At 41.3% G+C, this 25644-nt stretch overlaps 2 protein-coding genes and 1 pseudogene across 5 annotated transcripts in view; 1 reads left to right on the forward strand and 2 right to left on the reverse strand.

Annotated features, from left to right (window-relative positions):
• nup153 (nucleoporin 153) overlaps positions 1-3495 on the reverse strand; it is a 23455-nt gene extending 19960 nt beyond the window's left edge. Inside the window, exon 1 of the mRNA XM_021559945.2 lies at positions 3327-3495. Coding sequence (XP_021415620.2) covers positions 3327-3470 — 144 coding nt within the window. The 5' untranslated portion in view covers positions 3471-3495. The remainder of the gene's footprint in view (positions 1-3326) is intronic.
• Positions 1-16928, reverse strand: part of LOC110488001 — a 22483-nt pseudogene extending 5555 nt beyond the window's left edge.
• Positions 16929-17034: 106 nt separating this feature from the next.
• Positions 17035-25508, forward strand: mterf3 (mitochondrial transcription termination factor 3). Of its 4 annotated transcripts, none has more exons than XM_021559947.2 (8): positions 17035-17169; positions 22110-22484; positions 22589-22741; positions 22995-23184; positions 23741-23888; positions 24059-24130; positions 24233-24394; positions 25255-25508. In XM_021559947.2, the coding sequence occupies exons 2-8, from the start codon at positions 22118-22120 to the stop codon at positions 25447-25449; spliced, it is 1287 nt and encodes a 428-aa protein (XP_021415622.2). In that variant the 5' UTR covers positions 17035-17169; positions 22110-22117; the 3' UTR covers positions 25450-25508. The 4 variants fall into 4 exon arrangements, with proteins under 4 accessions (XP_021415622.2, XP_036827365.1, XP_021415621.2 ...); XM_036971470.1 differs by having other exon boundaries at positions 17149-17249; XM_021559946.2 differs by lacking the exon at positions 17035-17169 and adding an exon at positions 17351-17582.
• Positions 25509-25644: the final 136 nt, after the last annotated feature.

Here is a 25644-nt window from a genome sequence, read left to right on the forward strand (position 1 = left end):
CCACAGATAAAATGGTCAACAGAGTAGGTTTCTAGTAATCTCTCCTCCTTCCTTCAGGCTTCTTCTGCTTTGGACTTTATATGGTGGTTGGCAACCAATTTTAAGGTGCCTTAACATAAACCAACTGAACTGGAGTGTGAACCTCAGTTCATCTTTCAATCACCCACGTGGGTATATGCGACTCAAAACCAATGAGGAGAAGGAAGAGGCAGGACTTGCAGCACGTCAAGTGTCACAAATAGAACCAAGTTCTATTTTAGTGCCTGGCTACGTTGGTGCAATGATTGAATAACATGTGTACATTAACTATGCAACGCTCGCATACATGACGCAAACGGCCTGGTCAGCGTGTAAGAGCGTGTGTTGTTTAGTCTTCCTACTTAGGCCGATATTTCAATAAATATGCTACTGTATCAATCAAACCTGGAATAGAACCACGGTCTGTAGTGACGCCTCTAGCACAGATGCAGTGCCTTAGACCGCTGCACCACTCGGGAGCCCCATGTCATCACACAGCATATGAGTCATTCATGCTTTGAAATGCAATCGAGTATTTCCGTTTTAAAATTAATTAACAAAGGAAGCTTTGAATAATTATCCAAAACAAGATAAACAGCAGTTCACAAATGCATGCAACCTTTTTTAGTATTTGCTGTAATTAAGGCTTTATACAGTAATATATATTATTTACCTTCATTAGAACAGACTCTAGTATACATCATTTATTTTGTGTTTACACTGTTCCAAATGGTCCGAAAATATATCGTAATCTAACAGCACCTGTTTGGCACACATAATACTCACACAGCGCTCGCTCATATACCCTATTTTCTTGATCTCCAGTATTTCCCACAACTATGTCAAATGTCTTCCACAGATCTGACTTCCCCTTTCCCTCCTGAGAAACCAGTAAACATTTGCCTGTTTCAAATTTCAAGTTGTCCTCCCACTTCACCTAGAGTGGGTGAAATGGTGCTTTGGTGATGCCATTTCACTTCCCTGTGTTCTAAAATAAATTTGACCAATACAAATATCATTCTTCATGTTCTAAATCGTTCACTGGGGTCTTTCTAACATATGAACATTATATCCAAAATGTCAGACTTAGTAAAATAATAAAAAGCACTCGACAGAGTAGTGCCACTTTCACGCAGCAACTTTTGGGGATTTTACATATGATGATCGTCTGCAAAGTTGTTTCCTCATTTTACAAAAAAAAATATTAAAAGGGTAGACTCAGCGGTATGACGTAGATGCAGAAAGTAAACAGCAAAGTGGGTCAATTTCTGCAACAACTAAGAGCGTTGAAACACAAGGCTCAAATTCTGTTTTGGTGCCCTGGCTAGCACGCTGTGAACTTCATTAAGCGAACCTGTGCACATACTCTGTGACAGAGTGAAGTCTTGCATCTCACTCATCTCAATATCTGTGGTGCTGCTCATGGCAACATTGTTTTGTTGAGTCTACCTTTAACATGAGAGAATCTGAATTATGTAAGTAGTTTTTGGGGGTATTTTTTACAACTTTTACTTCACTACATTCCTAATGAAAATATACTGCATGTTTCCTTACACTCGTTTTGAATCCTTAGCAGAACAGGAAATGGTCTAATTCACACACTTATCAAGAGAACATCCCTGGTCATCGCTACTGCCTTTGATCTGGCAGAATAACTCAACACAAATGCTTTGTTTGTAAATTGTGTCTGATTGTTGGAGTGTTCCCCTGGCTATCTGTAAAAAAAAACAAGGGATGTGCTGTGGTTTGCTTAATATAAGGAATTTGAAATAATTTTACACTTACTTTTGATACTTAAGCACATTTCAAACCAAATACTTTAACTCTAGTATTTTACTGGGTGACTTTGTATTTGAGTAATTTTCTATTAAGGTATCTTTACTTTTACTTTACTTTTATGACAATTGCATACTTTTCCCACCACTGCGTAAAAGGCTTTGAGAATCTAAAGCTTGTGATACACTCAGTGATCCGTTGACATTTCACAGAGAGAAGCTCTCTCACAAAAACAAGCCTAAAAATAAGATTTTTGCATTAATATGAGAAGAATTTGGTAGAATATTAAGATGCTACATGTTATGTCTCAAAATCGATCTTACCTCCAAGAAGAGGACTAGTTCAACTAATTCTCGCACAGCATCCAGCCTAGCTGACAATGCTATTTTCCAGATTTGACCACTTACTCACCCTACAATGCTTAAAACTACAATAACTTTAACAGATGATAGAGACATGAGGTTTGAACCGTATTGTGTTTGGTCTGATTGTTATCGGGCCCGGTTCGCCCTTTTAAAGCATTGTATTATCCGGTTCGGTTACGATTGTCATGGGGTCCAACTTTTTGGACCCTGGAAGACCTCTAGTCCACTGTCCTCAAATGAGCTCAATGCCCCAGGCTAGGCTACGACTGGTTAGCTACGTTTCCACACCGCCTCACATTTATGCCCCTTTTGAGATGAACATGATATTGCCTTGTTTTTTAGAAATCTGGAAACTGACTACTATCACGGCCTAATGTTGATATTTTATTTATGTTGCCTTAGTAGATTGTAACCAAGTAATTATAATGTTAAAACCCGATATAGCCTCCAACGTTTAGGTAGTATTGAACCAGTCAACCATGTGGTCACTTGAAACGGTTCTGAAATTAGCTAGTTAGCAATGCTAACTAGCATTGCGCACTAGCTACACATTATGACCTAACCGGCTATGAAATGACAAAGACCAACGCCAAATGTCTTAAAAAATAGAAAACATATACATTATTGAATTGGGAGATACTATCAACTTATCACAACTGATATGATATTCCATAGTTTACGTTGCATATCAATGTAGGCAAAGAGACAACGCAAAACTAGCTAGGTAGTTAGCTATTTCGGATGCTTGCTAAATCTAGCTAACGTTAGCTACTTGTCGACTGCTTGCTAGTTTGAATAGCTACGCATGTAGCCAACGCAAACTTGACAAGAAGCCAGTAACGTTACTACATATAAACTAGTGCATTTCAATATTTCTACAAGACAGTGTGTTAAATAACTATGGCTATCGTTAGTCTTTACCGTTTTAAAAGATAGACACCGGTTACCTGGCTAGTAACACGTTAGTTCCCTGAACCGGCAAAATGTTTCTCACTTCGCTAGCTTGCTCGTTTCCTTGACACAGCGTGGAGGCCATGAGCGCTAAGACTAGGCCACACAAAATGTCTCCAATAAAACAATAACACAAGAGCGAAAAGACAATTGTCAAGAAACTACATGCTATCCTTCAATGTGGAACAGTCATACGAACACGGTCATTTTATTTACCTGTTTGCTTTTGGCGTAAGGTTTCGAAGCGCTATGACATCTTCTGCTTCTAATTTTCCCTCCACCCGTGGCCGCCATGGCTAGATTGAATATCGACTCGGCACCGGATAGCTGTTCCAACTGTCCTGTCATAGCATTAACCATAGAGTTCAGCGAGTCCTCTTGGAAGGAAGCTTCAAGTTAAAAGAGAACCATGGGAAATGCAGTTTAGGCATTCACACTTGTGAGCCTCTTCAGGGTTTATTTACGTAGTGCCCCTGAAACCTATAAATATCAGATATGAGTGACAAAGGAAATTAACAGACTTAAAAATGTGATGTACATTTCCCAATGAAAAATGAACAAATTAAAACAGTTGCACTAGACTCAGATCCTCAAAATGTGTACACATGCATTATTTTATCAGTGTCATTTATTCAATACACAATGCATGGGAGATTAATGGAAACATTTTATTTTTGAATCACTCCAGTCCAGTAGTAAGACTGATCAAAATGATCCTCTGCTACCTGACTCTCTGCTACCACCAGCTGGTACAAATTGGTCTTAAACAAAGGACCACAAAAGACTGTCATGTTTTAAATAATGACTGTGTCATGTTTTAATTATTTATTAGAAAGCTATAGTCATATACATTATCTTGCAACAGTGTGCGGTTCACATCATTCATATAAAAACACATGCACTCTTAATGCTTGTATAAAATCAAAGGTTAATCACATTACCTTTCACACACTCACCTGAACAAAATAGGTCACCATGACATTCTAAACATTTAAGGCCTGGAATTATTTCTACAAATCCTCATAGAAAAAATGTGAATTCTGACTGTCAATATACATGTATAACTTTAACTTATTGAGTAAAAATTGACTCAAATTCTGAATCAAACAGGGCATCTCAACATTTCAGGTTTTACCTTCAGATTATTACATTTTTCATTCTTAGTTAAATAAAATCCATCCTGTAATACTTAGTCATCATTTGAACAACACAAAAAGAGAGGGGGGGAATATTATTTTTTTTTTAATCGCATTCGGTACCCTTTGGTGTACAATAAATTATGTTAAAAGTGTAAACTCAAAAGTTGGTGCCTCCTCATCAAAAGGTAAATGCAACTTTTGTTGAACAGTTCTTGATCTTACACACACGGTAAAGTGGGAGTGGTCACCAAAGTCTAGTAAGTCGCTCTGCATAAGAATGTCTGCTAAATGTTTAAAAGGTAAATGTAGTAAAGCTCTCTGCTCAGCCTTTTCCATTCAGTTTATGCTTAAATTTACTTTCTCCTTGTTCAACCACCTATTCAACCAATGTAATATACCCACCTCTTGAACCTCCTCTCCCAAATTCTCCACCTTCCATCTCACCACAGAGTTGTTGGGTGCAGTAGGGATGTGGTCCCTTCATTGGCTCTCTTTGCTTTTAATCATCGTGTCCATTGACAGCTTTGGTTCTCCCAGAGCCTCTCCTTCATTTAGATGAGCTGGCTGAGTTTTTCCAAGAATCTCTCTCACCTACAAGAGCACAAACAGGGAATAGGCTCCTTGATGAACATCAGCAAATATGATTATGCTTTATATACACTGCTCAAAAAAATAAAGGGAACACTAAAATAACCCATCCTAGATCTGAATGAATGAAATATTTTTATTAAATACTGTTTTCCTTACATAGTTGAATGTGCTGACAACAAAATCACACATTATCAATGGAAATCAAATTTATCAACCCATGGAGGTCTGGATTTGGAGTCACACTCAAAATTAAAGTGGAAAACCACACTACAGGCTGATCCAACTTTGATGTAATGTCCTTAAAACAAGTCAAAATGAGGCTCAGCAGTGTGTGTGGCCTCCACATGCCTGTATGACCTCCCTACAATGCCTGGGCATGCTCCTGATGAGGTGGTGGATGGTCTCCTGAGGGATCTCCTCCCAGACCTGGACTAAAGCATCCGCCAACTCCTGGACAGTCTGTGGTGCAACGTGGCGTTGGTGGATGGAGCGAGACATGATGTCTCAGATGTGCTCAATTGGATTCAGGTCTGGGGAACGGGCGGGCCAGTCCATAGCATCAATGCCTTCCTCTTGCAGGAACTGCTGACACACTCCAGCCACATGAGGTCTAGCATTGTCTTGCATTAGGAGGAACCCAGGGCCAACCGCACCAAAATATGGTCTCACAAGGGGTCTGAGGCCCCCCAAAGAAATGCCACCCCACACCATGACTGACCCACTGCCAAACCAGTCATGCTGGAGGATGTTGCAGGCAGCAGAACGTTCTCCACGGCGTCTCCAGACTGTCACATGTGCTCAGTGTGAACCTGCTTACATCTGTGAAGAGCAGAGGGCGCCAGTGGTGAATTTGCCAATCTTGGTGTTCTCTGGCAAATGAAAAACATCCTGCACGGTGTTGGGCTGTAAGCACAACCTCCACCTGTGGACGTCGGGTCCTCATACCACCCTCATGAAGTCTGTTTCTGACCGTTTGAGCAGACACATGCACATTTGTGACCTGCTGGAGGTAATTCTGGCAGTGCTCCTCCTGCTCCTCCTTGCACAAAGGCGGAGGTAGCGGTCCTGCTGCTGGGTTGTTGCCCTCCTACGGCCTCCTCCACGTCTCCTGATGTACTGGCCTGTCTCCTGGTGGCGCCTCCATGCTCTGGACACTACGCTGACAGACACAGCAAACCTTCTTGCCACAGCTCGCATTGATGTGCCATCCTGGATGAGCTGCACTACCTGAGCCACTTGTGTGGGTTGTAGACTCCGTCTCATGCTACCACTAGAGTGAAAGCACCGCCAGCATTCAAAAGTGACCAAAACATCAGCCAGGAAGCATAGGAACTGAGAAGAGGTCTGTGGTCACTCCCTGCAGAACCACTCCTTTATTGGGGGTGTCTTGCTAATTGCCTATAATTTCCACCTGTTGTCTATTCCATTTGCACAACAGCATGTGAAATTTATTGTCAATCAGTGTTGCTTCCTAAGTGGACAGTTTGATTTCACAGAAGTGTGATTATCTTGGAGTTACATTGTGTTGTTTAAGTGTTCCCTTTATTTTTTTGAGCAGTGTATATAAAAATACATTCCACTTGACTCTGATGCTTACATGTGATGTCATCAGGGACGTAACCACACAAGTCTTTTAGGTTACCATCCTCACGCTCAGAGACGCTCTAAAGGAGCCACTGGAACACATACCGGCCTTGTGTTTTGGAGAACACATCCTGACCAAACTTGATGCACGCTAGGGCCTCCAGGAAGGCTATGGCCCTGTGGGTTAGATAGAGACCGTTGTTAACGGACACTCACCACCAAACATTCACCTTTAACAATAATTGCATTTTACAACAAGCATTATCTATAGCAAAATATATATATTTTTGTTAATGGCACTATGTTAAAATGCACACAGTCACAGAAAACAAATACATTTCCTCATTAATTCTAGTCACCAGACTGCAGAGGGTACATAGACTTTTGCTGTGCTTATAATATTGAAGGGGTGAAGCCAGGGGCATATAAGGCCCTCGTTGTTTTCTATTTAATAGTGAGAGAGCAATCTGGTCACACGTGGTTACCAGGTCACACGTGGATACCAGCACCTAGTCAGGGCAATCACTAGCTTAGGACTGAGATGAGGTCAGCATCTTTACAATATTTTGAATAAAACTGTACGTGACCTAATTTCCCATTCACAGCACTTCTGAGATGTTTGTCAATGACGTGGTCGCAACATTAGAAATGGCCATTAGAGGATCCAGACGAGACTCACCCAAACATCCAACATTGTGTTCCCACTCTTTTGCACTGTGTGTCTGTCAGATACGCATAATACTGTCGGAAAGAATAGGAAGACGAACATTAGATACAGTTTATCTACAGCCATGACAAAAACGACTGTCAAATCATTACGATAAACAGAACGGTTTACAGAAATAGTTCAAAACTTATTTAAACTCAATTCCATCTATATGAGAAGAGACTGCAGGTGTCTGTCAAAACCCCCTTGTGCCTCTATAATGTAGAGCACGTGTGGAGTGGCATGTTGGAGGAGTCCCTACCGTACAGTAGGGGCTGTGATGATTCCAAGGAGGAGGATCCGGCACCAGCTGAGTGTGTGAAAAGCCTGGAACACGAAGATGTGCTTCAGGAAGAAAGTGTTCAACTCAGTCAGCTGTTTAGAGGAAAGGAGGACAGACAGGAAGTAAAGTAGTCCAGCAACATGTATATTAAAATCATCACTGAACTCACAGCTTAGATACCATAACATCTAGCCCATAATCTTCAGCACCGTCAATAAGACAAGATCATAGAAAACAAACTTAAATACAAATATTGTTCAACTCCATTTGTTTCACAAATTTGTTCAATCACAAATGACTTATCAGTCAATATACACAGAGTAATGACATAAGAGTAATGACATAAATGGATTCTGAATTCTAACCCTGACACTACATACTATGTATCATTTCCAGGTCAGAGGTCACCTGCCAGAGGATCATAAAGAGGTAGACCCCAGCCAACCTCTGGAAGGAGGACTTGGGGTCTAACCAGTGTATGTAGGTCCAGCTGGCTGGGGTGAACGGGAGCAGAACTCGTTTCAGTTTCCCTGTGGTCGTATGGATGTCTCTGAAGACACATCATAGATACAGATATACAACCAGAGGTACACCTACACACTGGGAAGTACCACTGATGAGTGTTCAGACACAGACACATAAAGGTTAAACACACAGATACAGGCAAAAAGAGAGTTACATACAGTGCCTTGCGAAAGTATTCGGCCCCCTTGAACTTTGCGACCTTTTGCCACATTTCAGGCTTCAAACATAAAGATATAAAACTGTATTTTTTTGTGAAGAATCAACAACAAGTGGGAGACAATCATGAAGTGGAACGACATTTATTGGATATTTCAAACTTTTTTAACAAATCAAAAACTGAAAAATTGGGCGTGCAAAATTATTCAGCCCCTTTACTTTCAGTGCAGCAAACTCTCTCCAGAAGTTCAGTGAGGATCTCTGAATGATTCAATGTTGACCTAAATGACTAATGATGATAAATACAATCCACCTGTGTGCAATCAAGTCTCCGTATAAATGCACCTGCACTGTGATAGTCTCAGAGGTCCGTTAAAAGCGCAGAGAGCATCATGAAGAACAAGGAACACACCAGGCAGGTCCGAGATACTGTTGTGAAGAAGTTTAAAGCCGGATTTGGATACAAAAAGATTTCCCAAGCTTTAAACATCCCAAGGAGCACTGTGCAAGCGATAATATTGAAATGGAAGGAGTATCAGACCACTGCAAATCTACCAAGACCTGGCCGTCCTTCTAAATTTTCAGCTCATACAAGGAGAAGACATGATCAGATATGCAGCCAAGAGGCCCATGATCACTCTGGATGAACTGCAAAGATCTACAGCTGAGGTGGGAGACTCTGTCCATAGGACAACAATGAGTCGTATATTGCAATAATCTGGCCTTTATGGAAGAGTGGCAAGAAGAAAGCCATTTCTTAAAGATATCCATAAAAAGTGTTGTTTAAAGTTTGCCACAAGCCACCTGGGAGACACCTATGAAATGATGAAACCAAAATTGAACTTTTTGGCAACAATGCAAAACCTTATGTTTGGCGTAAAAGCAACACAGCTGAACACACCATCCCCACTGTCAAACATGGTGGTGGCAGCATCAAGGTTTGGGCCTGCTTTTCTTCAGCAGGGACAGGGAAGATGGTTAAAATTTATGGGAAGATGGATGGAGCCAAATACAGGACCATTCTGGAAGAAAACCTGATTGAGTCTGCAAAAGACCTGAGACTGGGACGGAGATTTGTCTTCCAACAAGACAATGATCCAAAACATAAAGCAAAATCTACAATGGAATGGTTCAAAAATAAACATATCCAGGTGTTAGAATGGCCAAGTCAAAGTCCAGACCTGAATCCAATCGAGAATCTGTGGAAAGAACTGAAAACTGCTGTTCACAAATGCTCTCCATCCAACCTCACTGAGCTCGAGCTGTTTTGCAAGGAGGAATGGGAAAAAAATGTCAGTCTCTCGATGTCCAAAACTGATAGACATACCCCAAGCGACTTACAGCTGTAATCGCAGCAAAAGGTGGCGCTACAAAGTATTAACTTAAGGGGGCTGAATAATTTTGCACGCCCAATTTTTCAGTTTTTGATTTGTTAAAAAAGTTTGAAATATCCAATAAATGTCGTTCCACTTCATGATTGTGTCCCACTTGTTGTTGATTCTTCACAAAAAAAATACAGTTTTATATCTTTATGTTTGAAGCCTGAAATGTGGCAAAAGGTCGCAAAGTTCAAGGGGGCCGAATACTTTCGCAAGGCACTGTACGCTGAGTGTACAAAGCATGCCGTTCCATTACATAGACTGACCAGGTGAATCCAGGTGAAAGCTATGATCCCTTATTGATGTCACTTGTTTAATCCACTTCAAATCAGTGTAGACAAAGGGGAGGAAACAGGTTAAAGGATTTTTAAGCCTTGAGACATTTGAGATATGGATTGTGTATGTGTGCCATTCAGAGGGTGAATGGGCAAGACAAAATATTTAAGTGCCTTTGAACGGGGTATGGTACTAGGTGCCAGGCACACTGATTTGAGTGTGTCAAGAACTGCAACGCTGCTGGATTTTTCACACTCAACAGTATGGTGGTAATTACAAGATTATGTTATAATACTTTTATTCCATAAAATGGTTGTTTTATTCAACAGCATAGAGGGTTCTTATAACTATTGTGTCTGTGTGAATTGAAAGTGGGCCTCAGAGATAACACTGACAGGAGATTTACAATGTCTTTCGGATACCGCATTCCAGAGCATGTTTCTGTTCTATAGGGTACCAGGGAGAGATGACCCCAGGGCCAGACCTAGGTCTCTACACAAAGATAACTGTTTTTATCCGCAGATACTGTCTGCTGTGAATTATAAGTATCTTTCATACAAATCTTAACCTTGTGACCCATTCCATACATCTGTTGTTCGTCATGTAGACTGAAGGGGGTTTATCTTAGCTATAAAATACCTTTGTACTTTTGTCTCAGGGCTCTGAACGAATCACCTGAAGGAGATTCATCGACCAGCCATCATAGAGCACTCAATCAATTCACTTTATATGCGTGTTGTATTGACCTGCTTCCTTATTAATAAGTGAATACAGATTTAGTTGAAGTATAACTCTGACTTGTGTGATAAGTTTGTCTCTCCTCATTTGATAGTATAGAAATTAACCACCACAACAGTTTCCTGTGTGTATCATGAATGGTCCACCACCCAAACAACATCCAGCCAACTTGACACCTGTGGGAAGCATCGGAGTCCACATTGGCTAGCATCCCTTTGGAACGCTTCAACACCTAGTAGAGTCCATGCCCTGACTAATTGAGGCTGTTCTGCGGGTTAAAAGGGGTAGGGCAACTCTATATTAAGGTATTCCTAATGTTTTGTACACTCAGTGTAAATGAGAAAGCACACATGCAATTAATCAGAGCAGGCAGAAATTCAATAGAATAATGTAGTTTAACTGTATTGTGCCATCTGTCATGAGACTACAGGAAAAGGGAGGAATCCAATAGAAGGATAACTCACTTGATGCTGGCCAACTGGTAGGTGTGCATCTCTAGGAAGCGACACACAGTCATGCCCAGCCAGATGCCCCCTCCATTACAAAGCAGGAAGTCCAGGATCACCTGGTACCACCAGCACTCAGAAAAGTTAGGGAGCAGGTGCATGAAGAACAGCTGAGAGAGCGAGACAGAAAGAGAGTGAGGTGAATGAGGTGGTGACATTTGACTTAAATGAGCACATCCAATAGAATAAATCAGAAGCAACATGTGGACTGAAACCGAAATGTGATCTGTTGTTAGAAATTGAGCAGGACTTCACAAAGACATGTGTGTCCTAAAAGGCACCATATTCCCTATATAGTGCACCACTTTTGAGGGTCCATATGGCTCTGGTCAAAATTTGTGCACTGTATAGGGAATAGAGTGCCATTTGGGATGCACTTTTATTTACCTCAGTGAGCTCCCTGGTGATGCTGATGGTCCAGCAGACGCCGTAGCTGCGGATGAGCAGGGCCTTCATGGCCCAGCCCGCAAAATTCCCAAACACAAAGATGTCAAAGTGGCTCAGGACCCGCTCCCAGGTTATCACGTGGCAGTTCACTGCATATTCCTGCAGGAGGAGAAAGGCCAGGTAAGACATGAACACAGAAAAGGCAGAGAAGACATAATACAGTGGTGTGAAAGGAAAAGGGTATACCTAGTCAGTTGTACAACTGAATGCCTTGAACTGAAATGTGTCTTCTGCATTTAACCCCTCTGAATCAGAGGTGCAGGAAGCTGCCTTAAATCAACATCCACGTTTTCGGCGCCCAGAGAACAGTGGGTTATAACAGCCTTGTTGGGCAGAACGACCGATGAGTAGGTGTCCAAACTTTTGACTTGAACTCTATAAAATAACAAATTTTAAAAAATAAAAAAGCCTCTCGCTGTCAACTGCAAGAACGGGCAAATCTGGTGCAGTCCATGAGGAGGAGATGCACTGCAGTACTTATTGCAGCTGGTGGCCACACCAGATACTGGCTGTTACTTTTGACCCCTCCTTTGTTGAGGGCCACATTATTCAATTTCTGTTAGTCACGTCTGTGGAACTTGTTCAGTTTATGTCTCAGTTGTTGAATCTTGTTATGTTCATACCAATATTTACACGTTAAGTTTGCTGAAAATAAACGCAGTTGACAGCGAGAGGACGTTTTTTTTATAATGAATAATGAAGACAACAAAACTATGAAAACACACATATGGAATCATGTAGTAACCAAAAAAAGTGTTAAACAAATCCAAATATATTTTAGATTTTAGATTCTTCAAAGTAGCAATCCTTTGCCTTGACAGCTTTGCACACTCTTGGCATTCTCTCAACCAGCTTCACCTGGAATGATTTTCCCACAGTCTAGAAATAGTTCCCACATATGCTGAGCACTTGTTGGCTGCTTTTTCTTCACTCTGCAGTCCAACTCATGCCAAACCATCTCAATTGGGTTGAGGTCGGGTGATTGTGGAGGCCAGGTCATCTGATGCAGCACCATCACTCTCCTTCTTGGTCAAATAGCCCTTACACAGCCTGGAGATGTGTTTGGGTCATTGTCCTGTTGAAAAACATGTTAGTCCCACTAAGCGCAAACCAGATGGAATGGTGCATCATTAAGTGTGCACCATTAAGTGTGCCTTGAATACTAAATAAATCACTGACAATGTCACCAGCAAAGAACCCCCACACAATGACACCTCCTCCTCCATGCTTCACGGTGGAAACCACACATGCAGAGATCATTCATTCACCTGCTCTGCGTATCACAAAGACACGGCGGTTGGAACCAAAGATCGTATATTTAGACTCATCAGACTAAAGGACAGATTTCCACCGGTCCAATGTCCATTGCTTGGGTTTCTTGGCCCAATCAAGTCTCTTCTTCTTATTGGTGTCTTTTAGTAGGGGCTTCTTTGTAGCAATTTCAGTTGAATTTCAGTTCAGTTCAGTAATTCAGTTGATGTTCAGATGTGTCTTACTCTGTGAAGCATTTATTTGGGCTGCAATTTCTGAGGCTGGTAACTCTAATGAACTTATCCTCTGCAGCAAATGTAACTCCTGGTTTTCCTTTCCTGTTGCAGTCCTCATGAGAGCCAGTTTCATCATGACGCTTGATGTTTTTTTTTTACTGCACTTGAAGAAACGTTCAAAGTTCTTGTTCCACATTGACTGACCTTCATGTCTTAAAGTAATGGACTGTAGTTTCTCTGCTTATTTGAGCTGCTGTTCTTGCCATAATATGGACTTGGTTTTTTACCACACAGCCTTCTGTATACCACCCCTACCTTGTTACAACACAACTGATTGGCTCAAACGCATTAAAAAGGAAAGTAAATCTACAAATTAACTTAAGGCACACATGTTAATTGAAATCCATTCCAGGTGACTACCCCATGAAGCTCGTTGAGAGAATGCCAAGAGTGTGCAAAGCTGTCCTCAAGGCAAAAGGTGGCTAATTTCAAGAATCTCAAATGTATTTTTTTTATTTAACACTTTTGGTTACCACATGATTCCATGTGTTATTTCATAGTTTTGATGTCTAGATTATTATTCTACAATGTAGAAAATAGTACAAATAAAGAAAAACCCTTGAATGAGTAGGTGTCCAAACTGTTGAAAGGTACTACACACACACACACTTATATATATATATATTATATAAACAAGGACATTTCTAAGTGACATACACACACACACTATCGTTCAAAAGTTTGGGGTCACTTGTTTTCCATGAAACAAGTTGCAAAATGAATAGGAAATATAGTCAAGATGTTGACAAGGTTATAAATAATGATTTTTAATTGAAATAATAATTGTGTCCTTCAAACTTTGCTTTCGTGAAAGAATCCTCCATTTGCAGCAATTACAGACTTGCAGACCTTTGGCATTCTAGTTGTCAATTTGTTGAGGTAATCTGAAGAGATTTCACCCCATGGTTCCTGAAGCATCTCACACAAGTTGGATTGGCTTGAATGGCATTTCCTACGTACCATACGGTCAAGCTGCTCCCACAACAGCTCAATATGCATGACAACCGGTGACTGTGCTGGCCACTCCATTATAGACAGAATACCAGCTGACTGCTTCTTCCCTAAATAGTTCTTGCATAGTTTGGAGCTGTGCTTTGGGTCATTGTCCTGTTGTAGGAGGAAATTGGCCCCAATTAGGAGCCGTCCACAGGGTATGGCATGGTGTTGCAAAAGGAGTGATAGCCTTCCTTCACGATCCCTTTTACCCTGTGCAAATCTCCCACTTTACCACCACCAATGCACCCCCAGACCATCACATTGCCTCCACCATGCTTGACAGATGGCGTCAAGCACTCCTCCAGTATCTTTTTATTTTTTCTGCGTCTCACAAATGTTCTTCTTTGTGATCCAAACACCTAAAACCTACGATTCGTCTGTCCATAACACGTTTTTTCCAATCTTCCTCTGTCCAGTGTCTGTGTTCTTTTGCCCATCTTTATCTTTTATTTTTATTGGCACGTCTGAGATATGGCTTTTTCTTTGCAACTCTGGATAGAAGCCCAGCATCCCAGAGTTGCCTCTTTCATGTTGACGTTGAGACTGGTGTTTTGCAGGTATTATTTAATGAAGCTGCCAGTTGAGGACTTGTGAGGCGTCTGTTTTCTCAAACTAGAAGCTAATGTGCTTGTCCTCGTACTCAGTTGTGCACCGGGGCCTCCCACTCCTTTCTATTTTGGTTAGGGCCAGTTTGTGCTGTTCTGTGAAGGGAGTAGTACACATCGTTGTACGAGATCTTCAGTTTCTTGGCAATTTCTGGCATGAAATAGCCTTCATTTCTCAGAACAAGAATAGACTGATGAGTTGCATTAGAAAGTTCTTTGTTTCTGGACATTTGGAGCCTGTAATTGAACCTACAAATGGTGATTCTTCAGATACTCAACTAGTCTAAAGAAGGCCAGTTTGATTGCTTCTTTAATCAGAACAACAGTTTTCAGCTGTGCTAACATAATTGCAAAAGTGTTTTCTAATGATCAATTAGCCTTTTAAAATTATAAACTTGGATTAACTAACACAATGTGCCATTGGAACACAGGAGAGATGGTTGCTCATTTACAACATTAACAATGACTACACTGTATTTCTGATCAATTTGATATTATTTTAATGGATAAAAATGTTGCTTTTCTTTCAAAAACAAGGACATTTCAAATGACCCCAAACTTTTGAACAATAGTGTGTGTGTGTGTGTACACATGTGTGCGTGTCCCACTTCTAAAACCAAAGTTGCGCCTCGGTCTCCTGCAAATGTCATTGGATTACCCTCCGGATTGGAGAGCTTTCCAAACCTAAACCAGGATCACTTCATCAGAATTTAGCCTACCTTTTCATTGTGAAAACATGGCATGGGATTTAAACTAAAGGATGGATGTAATAGGATAATGGAGGGGGAGTCATGGATCATCTTGAATACAAGCTCCAGGGTTAAGTTTCCCCAAAGTACAGATCTAGAAACAGCTGCCCCTCCCCCGATCATAACCTGACAGTTGGAAAAATGCTGAACTGAACCAAGATCAGCGTCTAGGGGCAACTACACCCACCGAATATGGTGTCCGGCATGTGGTGAATGAATACAGTAACATATTGAGATGAAAATCACTCACCATGATATCAGCCTCACGGTTAGCATAGCGTAGGTTGGGGTCCACCCAGTACATGAGTCTATTCACCTGAGCCCAGTTCAGGAAGAGGAGGATGACCAGGAACAGGAAGTACAGAACACTCATACCTGACAACAGGAAGGAACCAATCAGAGCTGAGTTCCATGAACATGGTTCCATAAAGGAGTTCCCCTGATGATGACATATACTGTGCAGTAGGCCTACTCACCAAATACCATGCGCCAAATCGCAGGATGTGGTCGGGTGAATGGACCTGAAGTGGTTAAATTAAATACTGCCTTTACACACGTATACATGTATCTACCATTATAAGAGTGGCTCTACCAAAACCCTCATACACTGCACTTCCAAAGTTAACGTAGCATATACTGCAAACAGTGGGTATCCCATTCACTCGTACAATCAAAACTATGTCAAGCTGCAAAAGGCCATGCTGTAGACTAGTTTCGAATCTTGGAAGAACTCAAAAGACCTGAACAACTATTATGTGACCAATGATCTACACTAGAACAACATTCCTCCCACCCACCCCATGCAGACACACGTTTTCTACCAGGTGCTGGGCTGAGCTATTGTCAAGTACAAGGCAATGACTGAGTGAGTACCATTGGGGAAGGCCAGGACACTGATGATGAGGAAGAAGGAGACAACCATCAGGAGACCCACTCGAAGGTTGTTGTCAGCATCTGTATCCTCCCTGGCAGAGAGAGCAGGGTTTAACATTTAAAAAAGCATTGGCTGAGATATGCAATATGTACATTATTCTCAGAGGATAAAGTGAGGTTTACGATGACACAGTAAACGGAAAATGTGACAAAAAATATATAAGTTTACTTGATTTTTGTATTTATAACAATAAGGAACATTAAAATGTCTAAATGTACGTAGTTCAGTTATACAATTGAGTTTACACTTGGGTTAGATTAATAGGCCATGTTATCACAACTACTAGGTCTACTTGCTGGTCCAATGAGCCGTCTACTCTCAACTGTCATTGGGTTACCTGGAAAATACGAAGTAAATCAAACTAGCCACAGTGAACGTCAAGAAAGTGAGGCTTGTAGAAAACGTCGATGCTGATGTCCTCCACCTGTTGCTCGTTAATCATCCGAAAGTGTAACATGTAATTCACATCATCCTTGCTTAATGTCCGGGACCCCAAAACAGGTGGCATGGCGAGGGCTAAGGAGTTTATTTATTTTAAGTATATGTCAGCACTTCCAGACAGGCCAGGTTCGTCTGCCTATAAGTACATGGATGAGTATTGGGAACGACAAAGGGCAGAGAGAGTACTGAGCAAACCAGACAACGGCGCAACCAACTCAACAAAATATAGGGGTGTAGTGGGAATGCACATTCCAATACCAGCACTCCCAATTCATTCACTGCCATTTTTCATCGGAAATAGCTTTATATTTAATTATTTGTAACATTATAAATTCCCGATGAAAGACAGGGAGTTGTTTTTATCGGTCCCTCATAGGTTGTTTGAACTGCCTTGTTGCCTTGCTGTATTCCTATTTTGGCTGTGACACTTCCGTAATCCTTCGGTTAGAGTGCACACGTGAGTAGATTGACATTGGCGCTATCTTGTTGTTTTTACGCCTGTTCAGGGGACATATTCATGTTTTGGCCCATATTTGTGTAAGTTATTGCATGATGTCATCCATTTTGTACTAGCAAAAACCACTTTCTATACGCTGGCTGGCTACCCCGTATGATTGTTATACGCAATCTAGCTAGCCATTGCTGCTTCAATGAGACATGCCCTCTTTTAGCCAGCAGATCCGACCTGCTTGCTTACAGCTGCACTAGGGTCTGACAACATTGATCTGTATATTAAGACACTACGGAACCAGCGCAAGATATGGCTCAGAAAACATACCTCAATCCAGGGATGAGAAATGCGTTATATTCCGAATTATCCCAACTGTTACACTGAGAAGATTGAACAACTGCTAGTTTTGAAAGAAAACGGTAATTTTCATCCTCATGCTAGGTAGCAAAAACCACAGCAGCCATTTTGGAATGGCAGTGTCAGTCAATCAGCTCCTTTGTTGTTCAACACCACATACCATCCCATAATGGATGCTGTTGCTACTGATAGCTAGAATGAAGACTAAAATGGCTGTTTACTTAAAGTGGAACTGACAGCGTTTTAACTACAGAAATGAAACAAACAATCATATCAATAATAAAATATGCAATTCCCAGTTTATGCTTCAAAACCAACTCTTTACAAGGTTTTTTTAAACAAGTTATATTTGCCTAAAAATTCCATACTGTACAGTAAGGCATTGTTGGCAGAATAGATGGATCAAACACAATTTTATTTGCCACATTTGCTGAATACAACCTTTCTGTGATATGCTTACTTACGAGCCCTTAACCAACAATGCAGTTCAATAAATGGAGTTAAGAAAATATTTACTAAATAAACTGAAGTAAAAAAGTAACACAATAACGAGGCTATATACTATAGATAGGGGGTACCGAGTCAATGTGTGGGGGTACAGGTTAGTCGAGGTAATTTGTAGATGTAGGGAGGGGTAAGGTGACTATGCATAGATAAACAGCGAGTAGCAACAGTGTAAAAACAAAGGGTGGGGGTCAATGTCAATAGTCCGGGTGGCCATTTGATTAATTGTTCAGCAGTCTTATGGCTTGCTGGTAGAAGCTGTTAAGGAGCCTTTAAACCTAGACGTGGCGCTACGGTACCACTTGCCGTGGGGTAGCAGAGAGAACAGTCTATGACTTGGGTATGACGTTTTTTGGGCCTTCCTCTGACACCACCTAGTATATAGGTCCTGGATGGTAGGAAGCTTGGCCCCAGTGATGTATTGAGCTGTACGCACTAATCGGAATGGCTGATTAATTAGGGCCGATTTCAAGTTTTCATAACAATCGGATATCGGTATCGATTTGCAGATTTTCTTTTGTGTGTTTAAAAAAAAAAAAAAAATTATTTTTTTTTACACCTTTTATTTAACTAGGCATGTCAGTTAAGAACACGTTCTTATTTTCAATGACGGCCTAGGACGGTGGGTTAACTGCCTTGTTCAGGGGCAGAACAACAGATTTTTACCTTGTCAGCTTGGGGATTCAATCTTGCAACCTTAGAGTTAACTAGTCCAACGCTCTAACCACCTGCCTCTCATTGCACTCCACGAGGAGCCTACCTGTTACGCGAATGCAGTAAGAAGCCAAGGTAAGTTGCTAGCTAGCATTAAACTTATTTTATAAAAAACAATCAATCAATCATAATCACTAGTTAACTACTCATGGTTGATGATATTACTAGTTTATCTAGCATGTCCTGCGTTGCATATAATCGATACGGTGCGCATTTGCGGAAAAAGGACTGTCGTTGCTCCAACGTGTACCTAACCATAAACATCAAAGCCTTTCTTAAAATCAATACACAGAAGTATATATTTTTAAACGTGCATATTTAGCTAAAAGAAATCCAGGTTAGCAGGCAATATTAACCAGGTGAAATTGTGTCACTTCTCTTGTGTTCATTGCACGCAGAGTCAAGGTATATGTGATAATAATAAATGTTTTGTTTTCGAAATGATTGTTTCCGGATTCGACCATATTAATGACCAAAGGCTCGTATTTATGTGTGTTATTATGTTATAATTAAGTCTATGATTTAAAATATTTGATAGAGCAGTCTGACTGAGCGGTGGTAGGCACCAGCAGGCTCGTAAGCATTCATTCAAACAGCACTTTAGTGCGTTTTGCCAGCAGCTCTTCGTTGTGCTTCAAACATTGCGCTGTTTATGACTTCAAGCCTATCAACTCCCGAGATTAGGCTGGTGTAACCGATGTGAAATGGCTAGCTAGTTAGTGGGGTGCGCGCTAATAGTGTTTCAAACGTCACTCGCTCTGAGACTTGGAGTAGTTGTTCCCCTTGCTCTGCATGGGTAATGCTGCTTCAAGGGTGGCTGTTGTGGATGTGTTCCTTGTTCGAGCCCAGGTAGGAGCGAGGAGAGGGACAGAAGATATACTGTTACACTGGCAATACTAAAGTGCCTATAAGAACATCCAATAGTCAAAGATATATGGAATACAAATGGTATAGAGAGAAATAGTCCTATAAATACTATATTAACTACAACCTAAAACCTCTTACCTTGGAATATTGAAGTCTCATGTTAAAAGGAACCACCAGCTTTCATATGTTCTCATGTTCTGAGCAAGGAACTGAAACGTTAGCTTTTTACATGGCACACACACACTTTTACTTTCTTCTCCAACACTTTGTTTTTGCATTATTTAAACCAAATTGAACATGTTTCATTATTTATTTGAGGCTAAATCGATTTTTATTGATGTATTATATTAAGTTAAAATAAGTGTTCATTCAGTATTGTTGTAATTGTCATTATTACAAATAAAAAAAATTAAATCGGTTGATTTAATCGGTATCGGCTTTTTTTGGTCGTCCAATAATCGGTATCGACGTTGAAAAATCATCTGTCGACCTGTACTCTGTGTCGAGCAGTTGCCATAACAGGCCGTGATGTAACCGGGCAGGATACTCTCAATGGTGCAGAACTTTTTAAGGACCTGGGGACCCATGCCAAATATTTAGTCTCCTGAGGGGTAACAGGTATTGTCGTGCCCTCTTCACGATTGTCTTGGTGTGTTTGGACCATAATAGTTTGTTGGTGATGTGACACCAAGGAACTTGAAACTCTCAAACCGTTCCACCATAACCCTGTCGATGTGAATGGGGGCATGTTCGGCCCTCCTTTTCATGTAGTCGACAATCAGCTCCTTTGTCTCGCTCACGTTGAGGGAGAGGTTGTTGTCCTGGAACCGCACTGCCAGGTCTCTGACCTCTCTATAGGCTATCTCATCGTTGTTGGTAATCAGACCTACCACTGTTTTCGTCAGCAAATGTAATTATGATGTTGTAGTCGTGCTTGGCCATGCAGTCGTGGGTGAACAAGGAGACACCCCTTCAAATGATTGGATTCGGCTATTCAGTATAAAATCGAGCACACCACCATGCAATCTCCATTGCCAAACATTGGCCGTAGAATGGCCAAATGAAGGACTTTCAACATGGCACCGACAGTCAATTGTCTGCCCTGCTAGAGCTACCCCGGTCAACTGTAAGTGCTGTTATTGTGAAGTGGAAACGTCTAGGAGCGACACCAGCTCAGCCGCAGCGTGCTAGGGCACACAAGCTCACAAAACTGGGCCGCCGAGTGGTGAAGCATGTAGCAACACTTACTATCAAGTTCCAAACGCATCTGGAAGCAACGTCAGCACAAAAACTGTTAGTCGGGAGCTTCATGAAATGAGTTTCTGTGGCCGAGCATCTGCACATAAGCCTAAGATCTCTGGAGTGATAAATCACACTTCACCATCTGGTAGTCCAACAAACAAATCTGGGTTTGGCGGATGCCAGGAGAACTCTACCTCCCCGAATGCATAGTGCCAGCTGTAAAGTTTGGTGGAGGAGGAATAATGTTGTGGGTCTGTTTTTATGGTTCGGGCTAGGCCCCTTAGTTCCAGTGATGGGAAGTCTTAACGCTACATTATACAATGACATTCTAGACTATTCTGTGCTTCCAACTTTGTGGCAACAGTTTGGGGAAGGCCCTTTCCTGTTTCAGCATGACAATGCCCCCGTGCATAAAGCGAGGTCCATACAAAAGTGAATGATGGCAGTGTGGCAAATGGCTTATTTGCATATAGGCCTACTATAGCTCTGATTGGCTATGGCACACCGGTCTGCGTAGATTCTGGTTCTGGACAAGACGGATGTTTATTTACTGCAGTCTATTAATTGTCCAAACGCACAGCCGCTTTCCCATTCTATATTGCAATCAAATTTTCACAAATGCCTTAAATTCATTGAATTTTTGAGAATGACCTATATGAAAATGACCATATCTAAGTGCTCGCTTTTTCAGAAAATGTTTAATAAAGGTGTCATATTCTTCCTGGGGGTTTATATGTAACAGATTTTAATAAGATTCCATGTTGCTAGTTCCCTATGTTGTCAGTTCCCCTTTAGTAGTCGTTCCATATTCTCAGTGTAACAATAATTCGGATTAGAACTAATTTCTAACTGCTATGCTTTATCTTGGCCAGGTCGCAGTTACAAATGAGAACTTGTTCTCAACTAGCCTACCTGGCTAAATAAAGGTGAAATAAATGTTTTAAGTTTTAAAAAATCCCTGAATTGAGTTATTTTTACTGAGCCATATCTAGCGCTGGCTCCGCGGTGTCTTAATATACACAGGGTAGGCTGTCCGTCCGTAGTGCAGTTGTAAGCAAGTGGGTCAGATCTTCTGGCTAGCCCCTTATTCATTGTTTATAATATATTGGTTGCTTCTTTACTCAACAACACCAATCCCCATCATTCAAGCTCAATTAAAAATTCATAGCATTGGCTAACGTACTTGCATGATGGTGTGTTCCAGTTACGTTCAATGTACAGACCCCCTTCTCATGTCACAATGTCCTGTGTTTTTATCACAGATATCTACATGGCTTTAACCTGTATCCAGCATTGTCAGAGATGCACCAGTTTACTGAGGTCAAGGAGTGTTGGTATCACCACCCTTCAGTATTCCACAGATGCCCAGCATTGGCCTGCAGCCCTCTGGAATTCTTTCATTGTTCGAGTCTTGCCCTCTGTGCTCCAGAGAAGTCCGAATCCATCTCAGACGCGACAGAGGTGGAATCTAGGAGTGCGGAGTTACTGTGAATCTCATGCTAAGGTCCAACCATCTCAAACGAAACACGGGAATACTGATGAGTTACCTGAGACTGATATGGTGTCATATCAGAATCCTGTCTCCCATCAACTCATAGATGGAGGGATGCTTCTGAAGGAGTGGCAGACAGCTTTTGGTACTAATGCCACCCCTGTGTACACACACACACACACACAGTTAAATAAAGGTGAAATAAAAACACAGTGGTCATTTCTACCCAATATTTTTTGTCCTCTCCAGATTTGGATGATGCCCCAGGCCACTCTGCATTAGAGGAGATCAGTCACGAGGAGGCAGTTCATATGAACATCCCAGCTGCCCTGCCTCCTGTCTCCATCTCCCTGAAAGACTATGTCAACGAGTCAGAGACGCTTGGAAAGCTTATACAGCTAGGTAGGTTGGGTTCATTTAGGGTTTGTATCTGATTAGCCATTACTCCCTCACTGTCTAATGTACAAGAGCAATAGATGTCATGTATATCTATGTCTCTGGATCGTACTCACTAGGCACCAAACTGAAGTAAATGGGGAGGGATTACTAGAGCCCAAAAATAAACACTTGCTTTTTATTTCCGCTGCAGAGCATTTTGATACGCTGTGCACTAATGAATGTGACCCTGGTGTTAACCCTTCGGTTCCTTCTTCAGGTGTTCAGCTATGGAAACTGGAGCAGAGGCCTAACGTGGGTTCCATGTTGCTGAGGCTAGACTTCCAGACAGACGTGACCCCACGGCTGGTCTTCCTGAAGCAGCTGGGAGTGGACGATTCTCGCCTGGGTTATCTGATCAGCCACAACCCCTTCATCCTCACAGAGAGCCTGGAGAACCTGCAGGCCAGGTACCACAGTTGAGGGGATGGTTGTTGTATTGGCAGGTTGCATTTTCTACAGTCAGCAACACACAGGGTTGACTATTGTAATGGACGTTTTAAATTGTGTGTCCATGTAACTAACCTTGTGAAAATGTCCTATTATAATCTACTGTTCTTCTGAGTATAATTATGTGTTGCAAACCAGCTTGCTCCTGTGTCCTTGTAGAGATGAAATGATAACTGAAAGTCCTTCCCAAGAACAGGAAACTATAAAGATATGTGCTTATCACCCAATGCTTTGGAATTCAGACTGTCTACACTGAGCTGTATAACTCTGTTCCCTCTGAGCTCAGAAATAAAGAATCTTAGTTTGACTTGGACTCAAGAAAATCCTTATTTGATAATATTCACCACACTATTTTAGGGACATAGACGAAACTTGGTGTTTCCAACTGATATACCTGTTTAATCTCGTCTGTCAGCTTCAGTTCTTATAGGACTATGACATTTAACATTTCATTGTTAAATTATTTACAAATAATCTGTAGTATAAAATGAGGTAATAATCTCTCTTTCACATTAGGGTGGCATATCTTAGGTCCAAGAAGTTCAGCGCTGAGTCTGTGGCTTCCATGGTGTCCAGAGCTCCGTACCTGCTGAACTTCAGTGTGAAGAGGATGGACAACCGCCTTGGATTCTACCAACAGCAGTTAGGCCTTAGTGCTCAGAAGGTCAGGTCTGAATTGAGTAAACAATTACATTTAAAAGTTGTGTAAGGATTGACCCAAGACAACAGCAATTGGTCACATTATGTCCCACTAAATTTGTCATAGAACATTATTCACACCCCAAATTACAGACAGTAAGATAATGCATAAGATAATACATTCGTATCTTTCAGACACGGGATGTTGTGGCTCGCCTTCCCAGACTTTTGTGTGGAAGCTTGGAGACAGTTAAGGAGAATCTTAAGGTATGACAACAAACAAACGCTATTAAACATTAACTGTGATATGTCTTAATTCTTGGAGAGAAAAATAGGATTAATTCTTAGAATCTGTCTTTTTCATCCTAGATATGCAAACTGGAGATGGGGTTTCGTGAAAATGAGCTCCAGCACATTGTCACTGTAATCCCCAAAGTTCTTACTGCTAACAAGAGGAAACTGACCCAGATATTTGACTACATCCACAACACCATGAACATACCCCATGACCTGATTGTAAAGTTCCCACAGGTAAGCTATAAACTACCAGTCCTGAATCATCCATCTTTGGATAGTGGATACTCGCAGAGAATACATTATCTGGATATGTTAGTGTTTACCTAGCCCAATAATTTACTCCTTATAGTTCATGTTCTGTTTAAAGGCGTTTAGGCTCTGGAAGCTGAAACAGCCAAATACTCCATCTAAACATGAATCGATTCTCGATTGCTGTACAGTTCCACAAACATAAAGCACTGTACTTTCATATCACATCAAAATAATTTCACAAATACTAAATATACTTACTGTACACTGTTTTAACACAGTTGCATCCAACAGTATTTTTCAGTGACGACATGTTTTTGGCGTCCGTCTTCCATTTACACACTGGTGTTTGGGGACGCAGATAGTGTGGACTAGCTATGCTAATTGGCTGTCTTCAGTCTGTTTTCCGTAAATATGGCCGTGTGGGAACCCTAACCCTATAAAGGTGTGTAGTAATTAAACTATTTGTTTATTTTATTATTTCTCGCTGACATGAATGATTCGTTCATTATGTTTCCAAAACCATTCCGCAAGCGATGCGTGTTCACGTCTAGAGAAAAGTCCGGGCTCGTAACAAAACTCGTCAATAGGCGTTTAAGGTAGTTCGCGTCTGTGACTTGGGTGGGGTAGTATTTACCAAGTGATGGATCAGGAACCACTTATGGGTCACAGTGGGTAACCCCTGCTGGGTCATGGCCAAGGACTGAGTTGTGGCTAAAAACATTTTTATTTTGTTGAGCTGATGGGACATAGTACATTACCAGTGAATTGTCTTTAGACATGTCACAGATTCAGTTGGACTTGCTATCACCTATTGTCTGAAAAGTTATCTGTCCTTTCTACAGGTCCTGAATGCAAAGTACCTTCGTATCAAAGAAAGACACCTGTTCCTGCAATACCTAGATAAGGCTCAGTATGACCCTGCCAAGCCTAACTACATCTGTCTGGACAAGCTTGTCTCCCTGCCAGATGAGGCCTTCTGCACTGAAGTGGCATCAGCCACACTAAAGGACTTTGAACTGTTTCAGAAGACAATGTAATTAATAAAACACTACAGTTTCTGTATATGTGTGTTATGTGAATAAATTTGTTGAAGATATTCTACAATTGAAAATTGCTGTTTACTATTGAACTGGTTGAATGAGCCGATGAGCATGTTTGTACCAGAAGAGGGCCACATTTCGACACATTGTTGAGATTTTGGATGATTTTGGACCTTTGATAAATGTAGCTAG

This window comes from Oncorhynchus mykiss, chromosome 32 (assembly GCF_013265735.2).
Source record: "Oncorhynchus mykiss isolate Arlee chromosome 32, USDA_OmykA_1.1, whole genome shotgun sequence".
Taxonomy (NCBI): domain Eukaryota; kingdom Metazoa; phylum Chordata; class Actinopteri; order Salmoniformes; family Salmonidae; genus Oncorhynchus; species Oncorhynchus mykiss.